Raw genomic sequence first — 13528 nt, 5'->3', positions numbered from 1 at the left:
AGGTCAAAGACACAAGCCATTCAAGGGTGTTTGTGAAGACATTTTAATTGATATTAAAACATACTTAATTATAAATCGCATTGATAGATTGCTTTGTAAAATGTTAGGTGTTAATTATAAGGTGATAGCACCTGTACACTGTAGCTGTGATAGTCAATTTATTACAGTAAACATATTGACATTACGACATTGCACAGATTTGAGTTGAGAATTATCTGCCACAGAATCAGTAAACATAGCAAAATCAAAAAAGTCAGATTTTGTGTACTTTTTTTTAATAGCAGTCTCCACTCCTTTCTTGCAACAGTTTTCTCAGAGTGACCATCCTCCATCAATGATTTGCTCTGTTCCAGTCACATAGGCAGACTGTGAAAGAGACGAGAAACATCACATCACTGAGAAACAGTTTCACTACTAACCAATCAACAATTATTTTGTCTACATCCATACCTGTGGAATATTAAGTTTAGTTTGACATTAAGCATGCATACACCCAGGGACATAACCAGTATTTTAGATATTCTCTTGTCATAGGTGTAGATTTCAGGGCTGAGGCAGGGGACACAACCCCTTCCATATTTATAACTTGCAATTGTGCCTAAATATAAAAAACATTAAAGTAACAAGAGGACTTTTTTTTGGATAATCAAAGACATTTACACAATAAATTAATGTAAATAATGCACAAATTTGCTGCATTAAAAATCCCCCAAAATGCAGGACATTGAGTGTTAGATGCTCAAAATATTCTGGCAGAGTACCCCCACACACCCAAGTTTTATGTGTGTCCCCCAAGTGTAGAAATGAAACCTTTGCACTTGACAGAGGTCATGAGTAGCATTTCCCTCTCAAAATACTTAAACAGAAAATAGTGATGATAACAATCAATGGACGATCGATTAATCAGTCATTAAGAATTTAATCAAAAATGTAAAATTTAAGTGATTATACAATAGGCTGTGAAATGCTGTCAAAGTAATGCAATATGTTGCTTTTAGCTTTGACGAAGGAAAAAAATGCATATGGTACTGTTTGAAATAAGCATTTTTTTTGATTAATCTATTGTTCATTTTACCAATTAATTGATTAAGGAAAGTACTTTCAATTTGCAACCCTAACAGAAACCAAATCTTTCAATAGTACATGGTGAAATTTAAAAAAATGTTCAGTTATATTGTCAGTAAATTTTAATTCACACATCAAGGACCGCATTGACCAGAATACATTTCTGGAGAATTCTTTATTTAACTCTGTAAGTATGTTTTTATTGATATAAAAACCGTTAAGTTGAAGTATACTGAGTCTAAAAAGTACTGAATAATTTTAAATGCCAACTCTAGGCTACAGAGCCCCTTACATTTTTAGAACAAAGTCAAAGTACCTGGACCTCCATGCCTTTAATGTTAGCTATGGGCCTACAAATTCTACCTGACTGTATATATTATCTGTACCACACACTAAACATGGATCACTTATCTGCAAGCACTCACCTCATCCGAGGCCAGGTATACACACAGGTACGCCACCTCTTCAGCTGTGCACATTCTGCCAGTTTTCTGTCGTGCCATGAAATCCTTAAAAGCCTGGGTAGTTAAGGAGAGAAAGAGTTACAGTTGTAACATTCATTATCCTTAATACCTAGGATTTCTTCTTGTGGAAAGTAAGACAAGATGTGCCTGTTAAATGACTCATGTGAGTATTACTGTCAGATTAAGGCTGGAGAAAATGACAGAGTAAATCAAAGCCTAACGTACCTGCTCTGGATCAGGTTGAGCCTGGATCCTACCCCTCAGTGATGGAGTATCAACAGTGCCTGAGAAAATATAACAGAGAAACATTGACTATCTTCTTATACCTTCATTATAACAACAATACTGAATAAAGAAATACAGATACCTTTAGACCAGTTCAATTATTTTGACACATCCAACTGAGTCAAATTAATCTAACATAAATCAAAAAGCACCATTTATGTAATTAAATCAAATAAAATGTATCATTAATAAAATTAACTATACCTCAAAGAATTTACCCAATTTTCTCCGCCGTTCATGTAACATAAACCAAAAAGTACCATTCATGTAATTAAATCAAACAAAATTGATTACAAACAGAATTAACAAGTAGAATTGACCTAATATATTCTGACAAAGTTTATGTACATAACATTAATACATTCTGTGTAGCACTTAAATTACTATCTGACAGAATTAAGTAATCCTTAAGTCTTTCTAATGTAAACCAAAAAAAAAATACAATTGATGTAATGAAATACATAAAATTGGCTATAAGTGAAATTAACTATAGATCATAAAATTTACCACATTTACTATTGCAAATTCTTTATAATTACTGTTGATAAATTCTGTATAATTAAAGTATGCCGATCAACATGTTTGAAATACTCAAAATTTCATAACAGTAATAACATAAACTTTGTTAATTAGGTAAATTCTTTAGTAATGCTATAGTAAAATATATTCTCATAGTCTAGTCATCTCATTAAAAAAATGAATAAATTGTACTTTTTTGGTTTATGTTAGAAATACTTGACTCAATTGGAGGAAGATTTTATATGTCACTGAATATTTTTTTTATTGTAGATATGATGGGGTTAGATTCAGATCTGTTGAATGAATGATGGCAGTTATTTAGACTTTCATAGGGGACAAAATCAAGGCCTGTATATCTTTGAAATACACAATGTCCTCAAATAAAAGATTATTTTTCTAGAACATCAGTTCAACTGGTTGTCAAGGATATCTACAATATATTATCTATTAAAATACTGAGCCTCAGTAACACTTGAAGAGGAATCAGCAGGTTTTGTTGTGCATGTTGATCTAAACTTACCAGGACAAACACAATTACAGCGAATGCCTTGCTCAATGAAATCGGCAGCTATAGATTTAGTGAGCCCAATCACTGCAGCCTTGGAGGTGCTGTAGACACACCGGTTCACAACACCTGTGTGGAGGAAACACATAAACACACACGCAGAGCAATTACCTGAGCTAAGAGGATTACAGTGAGCATGGTCATACTTGAGCGACTTAATGTCCCTTTAATTTTACTTAATAGTGAAAAGATCTGTGGAAGTTCATTTACCTTTTATGCTTGATGCAACAGATGCCATGTTTATAATGTTCCCTGACTTCTTTGCCAACATCTTGGGGGACAAAAAAAATAGGAAGGTGGCATGTTAACAGAATATAATTGGCAAATTACAGAGTGAAATCATGCAATGGTCATTTTTATGTAACAAATAAATTTACAGTGTACTACAATCCAAGCTAAAATTCCCCTTTGAGACAGTTTGGTTAGTTTGCAGCTAAAGCTGGATTAGTGATTGGTCAGTCGCCGCCCATCATGGCACAGGCTCAGAGTAATACAGCTAATCCCAGCGGACAAAGGATGAGAACAAAAGAAAAGCATATGTCACTCAATTTACAGCAGTTGAGAGAATTGTAGCCTCTCAACAACAAGATGAACTGCTTTAAGTATTTGGTAAAGTGGGCAAAGGTCACCTTGGGCAGGAAAGCCTTGCACATGAGGTACATGCTCCGGACGTTCACGTTCATTGTGAAGTCCCAGTCGGCCTCTTCACAGTTCAAGATGGAGCCGTGGTGCACAAACCTGTGTACAGTAGAGGACATGCAAACACAGAAATGACAAAGGACAGTACTACATGTAATCATCCATACACATGGCTTTACTAAGAGGTAATATACCTCATATTTCAATCAGAATCAAAATAGAAGAGCGTAAGAGGTCGATAAAAGATGTAAAATTCATACAAAAATTTAAAAATGCATATCTTTCCTGTTACCTTTAGTGCTATTTAACAGTCTACTTTGTTTTGGTGTGAGATAACTGCCGTCGAGACGTCTGGCTTCTTTTGACTATAATAAAACTCAAGTTTGGTTGAAAGAAAATAGTCCCTACATAAAACTGCTCACAGTGGGGTCTGTGAATTAGCGTGAGTAACTAGGGCATGATTTCTCAAACTAAAACACTCTTGGTTGATAAATAGCACTGCTGGTAGAGGGAAAATATTTATTTTTGATTTTGGATTGAACTGTTTCTTTAAACTAAAAATAAATGCTAAATTCTTCGTTAACCGCCTCAACATTTTACCGAGCCCTAAAAGGTGTCAATTTAGAGACCTTTGTTAAGGAGATTGACAAAAGGTCAAGTAGAGGTTAAACCTTAACGTATAGGGATTTGGAAATGAAGTTAAGCAAGGGATGGATAAACATGCTTAATGTGAAGACAGCATACTGGAAAAACAAGTGAAACATTTATGTATTATGCATGTCGAAAGATATGGCTGGATATATTCCATGAGTTTGTTATCGTCAAGAAATCCCCTGGCAAACCCACTCACTGTCTCACTGTCAACACCTCATCCGTATACTACTGAGAGTGTAAATCTGTGCAAAATATGAAGCATAGTTTTAAGCAAAAAAGTCAGGCAGATTCTAAAACATCCAAGCACTGTAGTTCTTCAGCAGATTTTACTCAAACAGGAGTAAATAGTGCATTTGCTGTGGACTATTTTTAGCCATGGAGTTTGTGTGCTAATTAATACTTACGGCGCCATGATGGTGCATGTGGGAATTGACTCAAAATAAATTACACTGTCTATTTTAATGGGTGATGAAGGAACATGTCACCCAGAACTGCAGTTCAACAACAGATTATCATTAGATTTATAGGGCCATAAATCCTACAGATTGGACTTTTAATGCTCTAGGTAGAGTTTATCAATAATACCACTCTACTACAAGGTAAAGAGGGCAAACGTACCCAGCAACGTTGAACAGCACATCCACATGATCATGTTCTTTGGCCAGAGCTTCAACTTGGTCCCTCTTAGTCACATCCACGATCTTGGTCTTGATCCCTGTTATTGAAGAGAGAAGAAGAGGTTTGGCTTATTAATAACACTCTCTGAATTAGAAAACAATTAAGATCGAATTGCCTCACTGTGTCTAAGTATTTAACATTTTATTGCAGGATATACTAGTTTTAGACAACACATTTGTTCAATTACAAACATTCACACTTGGCTGCTTCCTGTGCCACCTCTATCATTTCCTGCTGGCCACTCAGCAGCTCTACAGAAAGCAGTTAGAGATGAAGTGATTGTAAATGACCTGAAAGGAGGTGTGGAGTGAGCCGAGAGTGTTGATCAGTGTTTATTCAAACCTGGTATAGCTGGGGCAATTTTGTGCAAGAGGTCTTCTTCCTGAATTCATTGCTGACTGCTTACAAACCCGGCACATTAAATATTGTGATTCTGTGTTTAACAATAAAATCAGCTAAATTCAAAACAAATAAAAAGGTTGGTAACAAGGACATAACATTTAAGACACTGTGAAAATCAATAAAAAAAGCAATAGTTAATGTCATAGCACACTGTACATTATGATTTATAATGTTATATGATGGGGACAGCATGGTTTAGTAGTGATTAGTCTACTGTCCCCTGAATGTTGATAACTAAAACAGTATATACATCAGTGAGCTGTAATTCATACAACAAAAATGAAATAAAATGTAACTATTAAAAAAGTTACATTTTCACTTTTAATGATGCTGTCATAAGAAAATTCCATATCTGCTGAACTGAATCATGCAAAAAATGATTTTTAATAACATTTTAGAGCTGAAAGGAATAGTTTATTAATTTAATTTAAAGGTAGATTGACAGGAATGGTGCTGTACAACTGAAGTTTATTATTATTATGATTATGTATCAAATGTATCTTATTAAAAGCTTCAAAGTTACAGAGGTTACTGCATAACTAAGTTGTGGAAAAAAACTGACAAAAAGCCGAAAAAAATGCCGAAGCTATCCTGGCCACATCACAGTAGTTACCCAGCAGATGGCGGCCTCACACCAACAGAAGTGAATCTCACCTGGAATCCCATCCAGCTCTTTCAGCTTCTCTCCGTTGATGTCTGTTGCTGTGACTTGAGCTCCCTCCTTTGCAAATGCCTATAGGAAAAACTTCAGTCAGTACCAAGTGGTTTCATAATGCCTGCTCCTATCATTGCACAACCTAGTTGGATGTTGGATCTTCACTTATGATGCGCAGTATGCAGCACTAGTTTATTTTTAAGGGATAGTTTGGATTCTTTGAAATAGGGTTGTACACTATACTGAGAGTATTTTCACCACCTAACCTCAGATCAGACAGCCTGCTCCAACAGGGAAAACGTTAATGTCTTCAGTTCCACATCTATGTTCTCGTCAATGCCACCAGACTCCACTGAGAAAAAGTCATTTTGGCAAGCTGAACACAGGAGCTGCTGATCTACCGCTAACTCCATCAGTTAGTGAGTTTGTGTTATTGTGCTATTGTCTTTTGGTGATTCTAAACTACCTTTGAGACACCCATATCAAACAATAACACAAAAAACCAACTGACAGAGGAAGTGGTAGACCAGCAGCCCATGTGGTCAATGATGTTAAATCAGTTTTTTTTCTAAATTAACTCTGGCTTTAAAGAAAGAAATGTGAGAACTTAATTTCCTTGCTGGAAATTGCTGTCTAACTGCAAGGTAAAGCAGTGAAAAATTTCTTAATATATTGTGCATTTACATTGATACTGATTTTTTTTCGATTGGACTTTTTTCTGTGGCTAAAATATGTTTTACTGCTGACCCCATCCACAGCAGTGCATTGCTTAGCTTCTATGTCAGACACCAACCTGCTTCTCCAAAACTGGGGGCGTGCCAGCTGACATCTACTGTTTGTAATACACTGATGATGGATAAATAACTCAAACAACCCCACCTCAAAAGATCTAAACTATCCCTTTAATAAACAAGGCCATTCAAGGCATGTTATCCTTGTATTACATATGCTCTGATACCTACAATCTTAGATCAAGTCATTGTCTACACTTAAAGGAGCCACTTATGTGGACTGTGGATGATATAAGGAATATGTATTATTACTTGAAATGACCTTCCAGCTGGATTCAATCAAGACCCTCTTATCTCTAACCAGTTATAAATAAACTTTAATAAAAGTCTTTACCACAAACTGCTCTTGCTACAAGGCATAACAATTTCAGCATGTCGTCATGCCTTTTTGTCTGTATGTATTTTACATTATCTGTATACCTTCATCTTCTTTTGATGCATGGACAGTAGTTTTTATATTCTGTACTGTTTATGATGTATTTTGTATGTTATTGTATGTATGTAACAGATGCATTCTCAGGTTAGTTTGCTGCCTTCTTGGCCAGGCCTCCACTGAGATTATATCTCACTTGGTTTCAATCTGTTTACATGAAGGTTTAAACAAAATAATCATGGTAAAAAAAAACCTTGCAGCCAAGAGTTCCCTTTTAGAAAAAGTTAGAATACTTTGTCGGATCCCATGATCCAAAAAGTATGTTTTAATTCTAAAATGAACTGAAATCTGTTTTGTTCCAAAGGTTGGAAACAGTGATAGGCAAAAAAGCTCTTCTATAAAAAGGCTGCCTGAGTGCACACAGTCACTTCCTCTGACTTCAGACAATAATTCAGGGCATAGTACTGACACTAAGAGTTCATCATCACCTATCTATAGACAAAATGGTCAAAATTCAAACCTGAATCTTTCAACCATCACTTTAAATCTATTCCATCTCCGGTCAGCTAATGGCTGATGGAGTGACCGCATCATTAAACACAGAGCAGACCGCATCAGCTTAATACACCTTTTTAAGTCTAAATGGAAAAAGCTCAATCGATCCCTTACACCATATGTAACTTAATACCATGTGATTGGAACCTAATGACCTGAGACATGAATAGATCTCTCTGTATTTGAATATCTGCAAACTACACAAAAAACAAACCCCTGTAATACAGAGGATTGTGCTGCCCTGAACCCGTGTGAACATCATTTTTAGAACCACTTTTACAGCTCAGTTATTTACACATGCATGTAAACTGATGGCTACTACAGAAAGTGTATTCTTCAAGTAAGGTGGAAGAAGTTGTTTCAGTTACATTATGTATTGACTAAATCCTCTATATTTCTTAATGAAATTATGCTTTTTACCCTGTTTAGAATATAAAAAGGGGTAAAACTAATACTTAACTAGGTGTATAGCAGCACACAGCAAAGTAATTTGGAAAAAAAGTGTTTTGGATCACCTATATTGTTGTAGTGCTGCACTTTTACACTTTAAAATGGATTTAGAGAAGATATGAAATACGACAAGATGTCAGCAACATTCAAATCTTCAATTTGTGTGACACAAAAACTTGTTGAAATATGTAATGAAGTCAAAATAAACACTGCCTGGACACCACAAGCTATTCAATAAACAATTTTTCATCTGTGATTTGGTAAGAAATGCATCAGTGAGAAGTTCTTATTTAAGCTCATTACTATTGCTGCAGCATGTCCAATCCCCTGCGCGGCGGCTGACAACACAATCACTTTCCCGTCGAGGCGGCCCATAGTGTGCCTTTCACTGCTGCTGTGAACAAAACAAACAAACGAAAAAAGGGTATTGTACAATAACAACAGGTTTATTTTGATGATAAAGCCTCTCCTTCTTATATTAAATATCTCCCACTGAGCATTCATTAGATATTCAAAAATGTGTTTATGAGAGATCATTTAAACTGAAAGTTTGCCGTAATGAATGATAAATACTCAATACAGCAAATTTATGTAAAATAACCAGTTTACTGTTGTAATGTCTGTGTATCTGTTCTGTTGTATTTGACTTACAGCTTCAAAGAAAAACTGTATCACATGAGCACATGTATTACTAAGCATTACAAAATCAATACAATGTCAAATTGTTGACCCCCTCACCATCCTCCCTGGCGGAAAAATAACTGGGGGCCGATAGTACTGTGTTTAGAGGCCCTGACACACCAAGCAGACTGTCAGCCGTCAATCAATGTTGGGCCACTGGTGAGTGTCTGTGTCCCTTGTCTTTGCAGTGTGTCACATAAAGTTGGCCCTCCTTGGCCTGGTCGGCCTTTTTTTAGCCAATCTAGCATGCTGAATCAGTGTTTTGATTTTCCGTTCAGTTCAGTGCATGAGAAGAGAAATGGAAGTGGAGAAAGTAAACAAAGGGCTAAACAGAAGAGGGAGTGAGATAAAAACAAACTTAATCTATCAAGTGCCCCAGGGATGATGTTTTTCTGTAGGCTAATGCGGAAGCTAATGTTGCCCTGGTTCATCAAAAAATGGGATTTTTCTATTGGATTTTGGATCACTGCAGAAAATAAGCTCTGCAACAATTTTTGATAGATACACATTTTATTCAGCACGATAATCTTCACAAATGAACACCACTTTCAGGATGTTTGAAGCCTAAATGCAAGTGCCAGGAGTAAAAAGCTAATGTTAGGCTGTAAACAAACTACATTACGGTCACATCGCCCTTGCTACAGGGCTGCAAAGCCGCGTTTGGCATTGCTCGATGTGGTGATGCGCTGTAGTCTCATTTAGCCACTTGCTAGTAACTGCCTTAAGACACCTTAAAGCCTTAGCATTTGTGAGTGGGGTATTTCATGATGTATTTTAGTCGTAAAAAAAATTTGAAAGTCTCTTCAGCTTGTGTCAACCCCAGACCTTTTCCAGGCATCAGTGGCCCCGTCTGGCCACCCTGGGGCCGACACTGAACTTACAGCAGAGATTACATGGTATAAGTATCACATCTTACATCTGAATTCATCAGGCAGCAGTGTTAATTACTGTGCACTTTACAGTGCTCTGTAACGGATAGTTACAAAGTCCCTTGGCCATAAATATTCATGTCAGTTTTATGACAAGCTCACTCACAATTACATGTAGCTGACAGTGACAGGCCTCGTGAGAAAATAATATTACAGAATATCTTGCCATAATAAACATTAGAGAATACAGTACAAAACTGTGCAGCCAGACCTTTTATGGCTGAAAGAGTTTTTTGACAGTGGTTGCATGCAACTTTCAATTTCCAACATTCCCCTGATTCTAACCTTCAACAAGTTACGGTAAACAAACATTCGCACTAATTACCATCAGAAGTGAACCAGAGGTGCACCGTCTCAAAGGTTGGCCTTGGTGAAGCTACAGCATAGTCACAGGGGAAACTACCTCAAGATTTCAAAGAAACAAATCCAAAGTTGTTTTGTTTTCATCAGTGCCATCACCAAACCAACAGTGGCGTGTGTGTGTGTGTGTTAGCCTGTCCTTTTTGCAGTTTGTCTGGCAGTGTTTGCTCTCCTCAGCACTCACCAGCTGTCATTTGAAAGAAGTTAGTGAGAGATAGCTAGCTGTTTCACCCAGTGAGTCGTGATTTCACACACTCATTGCAGTTTTTTCCAGGTCTGCCTTTACTTTTCTCACTTAGCGAGGAAAAGATGGAGGGCTTACAACACCAGCAAAACTTTTCAATGCCACATGCCTTCTTTCTTCACACTTATTCTCAATTTGTATTCCTGGAATTGCCATTTAATCTGACACACAGTGCTGTGATGTGTTTTGCCACATTTTGTTCAGTTCCCCTGCAATGTTCTTTTGAACAAAAATAGACTATATTATAGTTATTATAGCCTCTCAAGCAGGTGCAGACACATGCAGTGTGTTCAAATGCTGCTATGAACAGAAGATGTGAGGAAACAGTTGTCAGCTTTTGTCCACTTTATATGTATTTTTAAGTTGTACTGGTGTTTTAAACTAGATTCAGATTTATTTTCTCTGGACAACAAATGGGGATGGAGAGTATGAACACAGACCAAGATAGCAATACAAAGGTAAACAACCAGAATAGATCATTACCACAAACTGAGACATTCATAGAGGGGCAGAACATTACTCAGAAAAATGTCCTTGGTTCAACTGTCTGCAATAATGACAGACCGTGGAAAGGTGACTTGCAAAGTATTTTAGCCGCATTTCTTCATATTTTCGAAAATGTTCGAGTTTCTACATTCAAACAAAATGTAATAATCGGGTGTACGCCAATTAATTCCAACTAGTGCCTATTAAATAGCTAAAATAATCTGTACTGGGGTCAATGCATTAATGTAAATATGCCATTTTAAGCAATATTTATTTGTTAAGTCAAGCTTTCAGTCCAAATGAAAGCTTTATTGGTGCAAATATGAATTACAGCTGCAGTATAATATTCCCAATATTGATAACCTTAATATGTAATGTGATTCAAAAGCAAATATTTAGCAATTCAATAACCCTAAACTTCATTTTGAAATCACAACATACATATCTACTGATGCAACATGTGCTCCACGAAGTTCGTTTGAAACAGTGCAGGTGTAAGTGCACCCCCTTAGATATAACGGAAACAACCTATTTTGGCAAATTGGCACTACAAAAAGCATGCTTAATTAGACATTGCAGTTAATATTTTCTAATGTACCAACTGAAGTACAAAGAGCCATCACTGGATTAATGTGATGTTGAAGAAAAGTTTAAAACGTGATAATTCTCGGGCAAATTCTGTTATAAGGAGCGTCTTTCCCCCCTGTGGTGTTTATGCGAATTCAGGGATGTATGAACAACTGTGTTTAGCCATTGGTTTCAATATGAAGCTCAGAATAAGGGTGCAATCTTTTCAAGGGCGAGTCAATAGCAAATGTCAACTTACTTAATCGCAATAATATTTTAAGTTGGTTTAATATTGATGAGGTGCACACGTGTTGCAGTGTCTTTCCTCTACTGCTGCACAAGACTGCACAATTCAAATGATCCTGAATGACATTTTCCTCGGACGCCTGCGGTGATTTCTTTGATTCAGATCGTTGCATAACACGTTTCTGCAACGTGCCTCACCAACTCTACACTTCACTTCTGCAGCAAAGAGGGAAAAAGCAACAGGTCGCTGAGCAAACTGTGTCAAACTTCACCGTGGAATTCGTGCAGCTACTATTCATAGACTGCAAAGTCAAACACAAACCTAAAAAACTTAATTTAGAAACTCACCCTCAGTTCAGGTCCGTGCCGGAACGTCTGAACGTCCAAGATCAGAAGGAGAAACTTATGTGACCCTCTGCTTGTAAAGCTATTGGCTGAAGACCCGGAAGTGTTCATGACAAAACTTTGTAATGTGAGACAAGATGAAATTGAGAGCAAGAGAGTTCAGCGTCCTTAATGTGAGAGCAGGTTTAGTTAAATATTAATGTTTTTTTCTGCGACTTTTTCTGAGACTTTTCTGTACTTTTCTGTATTGGATCATGTATTAAAAGCTGTTTTCTGAGGCACCTGTTTGCAGTAAATTAATTACAAAATAATTGTAACTGTAGGCTAATCAGTAATGGTTACTGAAAAAATATGGAATTAAATGTTGGTGATTACTCTTTTTTTCAGTAAAAAGTTAATGTGTGGAATATTACATTCATCCTGTTTCTTTGCAACTTTCAGCCATGCATGATCACCTTCTTTTGTCATAGCCGATTTCCAGACAAATATTAGCTTTATTGCCCAGTTTCAAACAATTTTAAAGAGGTAATTAAAAATAATAAAATGCAATGAGCACCTCTCATTACTTTGAGCAAGTAATTACTATAGTTAGCCTGTACAGTTCTTGTTTCATTTTTAACAGGGTAATCTTTAACCCTCCCAACACTGACACCTCACAGCCTTACATTTGTGTGTGTAATCAGCTAATAAAGCATGCAGGCGTTGGAAATTTACCTTTGAGAACTACTAAACATTTTTCAATGACCCAGTTTTATCATTGCTGAGAGTTAATATTTTGCAAAAATAATATTTTAACTGAGGTAGGCTATATAGCCTAAATGGCCGCATGTGTAAAATAAAAAATATATCCTTCTTTTTTAGGAATATTAGCTTTTTTAATCAAAGCTAAGGCTTTCATTGCTTTTCATGATTCAGTGTGTGTTCTAATCTCAGTGCCAAATATTTTCCATTGCTGTCCTTCAAGTACACCGTGTTCAGTAAACCATTACCTGGGAGCTCAGTAGCTCGAGACTGAATACAAAAGCAGTCTGCCATCACTTTTTTCAATCATTCATTTCTCACTATAGACCTAACCACTTAATACTAATACTAATACATAAAAAAAAAGAGAGAGAGCGAGAGAGAGAGAGAGAGAGAGAGAGAGAGAGAGAGAATAAAAGTAGAAGTATGCAGTACATCATGTAAGGGATGTTTGAACATTTCAACTGTGTTAATTTCACGTGTTTCTTAATAGATTTCAAAAAGTCTGCACTCAAGCAACAAGAAACAATGTGACACAGACCCTTTATGATGTTTCTGTTAGCTTGTTAAAAATTAATAATAATGTAAAAAATGTCTCTACAGCATTTATCATCTCTTTTGTCCTATTTCCTGTTGTTTTGTAGCCCCAGGGAGGGCCAGCCAACACTTTCCCCATTCAAAGCCCTTGCAAGCTATGCACGTATGTTTGGAGCCCAGAGGTTTTCTGCTTTCTGAGGAGCGATCCAATAAGGTCTCCCAGGCACACTGAAAATCTCATGCATTTCTTCAAAACAAATGATACATTCAGGCCTCAAATAACCACTGCAAATGACC

At 36.5% G+C, this 13528-nt stretch overlaps 1 protein-coding gene across 2 annotated transcripts; it reads right to left on the bottom strand.

The window, feature by feature from the left end:
• Nucleotides 1-27: 27 nt before the first annotated feature.
• Nucleotides 28-12084, bottom strand: bdh2 (3-hydroxybutyrate dehydrogenase 2). 2 transcript variants are annotated; one of them, XM_042485741.2, is made up of 10 exons: nucleotides 11957-12084; nucleotides 8399-8489; nucleotides 5926-6004; nucleotides 4810-4906; nucleotides 3528-3636; nucleotides 3109-3169; nucleotides 2854-2967; nucleotides 1755-1813; nucleotides 1491-1583; nucleotides 28-366 (listed from the first exon to the last, which is right to left on the bottom strand). In XM_042485741.2, exons 2-10 carry the CDS (start codon nucleotides 8468-8470, stop codon nucleotides 313-315), a joined length of 738 nt encoding a protein of 245 aa, XP_042341675.2. In that variant the 5' UTR covers nucleotides 8471-8489; nucleotides 11957-12084; the 3' UTR covers nucleotides 28-312. The 2 variants fall into 2 exon arrangements, with proteins under 2 accessions (XP_042341675.2, XP_042341673.2); XM_042485739.2 differs by having other exon boundaries at nucleotides 8399-8486; nucleotides 11957-12083.
• Nucleotides 12085-13528: the final 1444 nt, after the last annotated feature.

This window comes from Plectropomus leopardus, chromosome 3 (assembly GCF_026936395.1).
Source record: "Plectropomus leopardus strain MGB_pleo_1.0 chromosome 3, ASM2693639v1, whole genome shotgun sequence".
NCBI lineage: Eukaryota > Metazoa > Chordata > Actinopteri > Perciformes > Serranidae > Plectropomus > Plectropomus leopardus.
This window is presented reverse-complemented; position numbering and strand designations above follow the sequence as displayed.

Coding starts and splice junctions, on each gene's coding strand:
- bdh2 (XM_042485741.2), bottom strand. CDS start 8,470: ATGGGCCGCCTCGACGGGAAAGTGATTGTGTTGTCAGCCGCCGCGCAG. Junction 3,170..3,527: donor GCAAGGCTTTCCTGCCCAAG/GTGACCTTTGCC, acceptor TTGTCCCCCAAG/ATGTTGGCAAAGAAGTCAGG. Junction 1,814..2,853: donor CTGTAATTGTGTTTGTCCTG/GTAAGTTTAGAT, acceptor ATATTTTCTCAG/GCACTGTTGATACTCCATCA.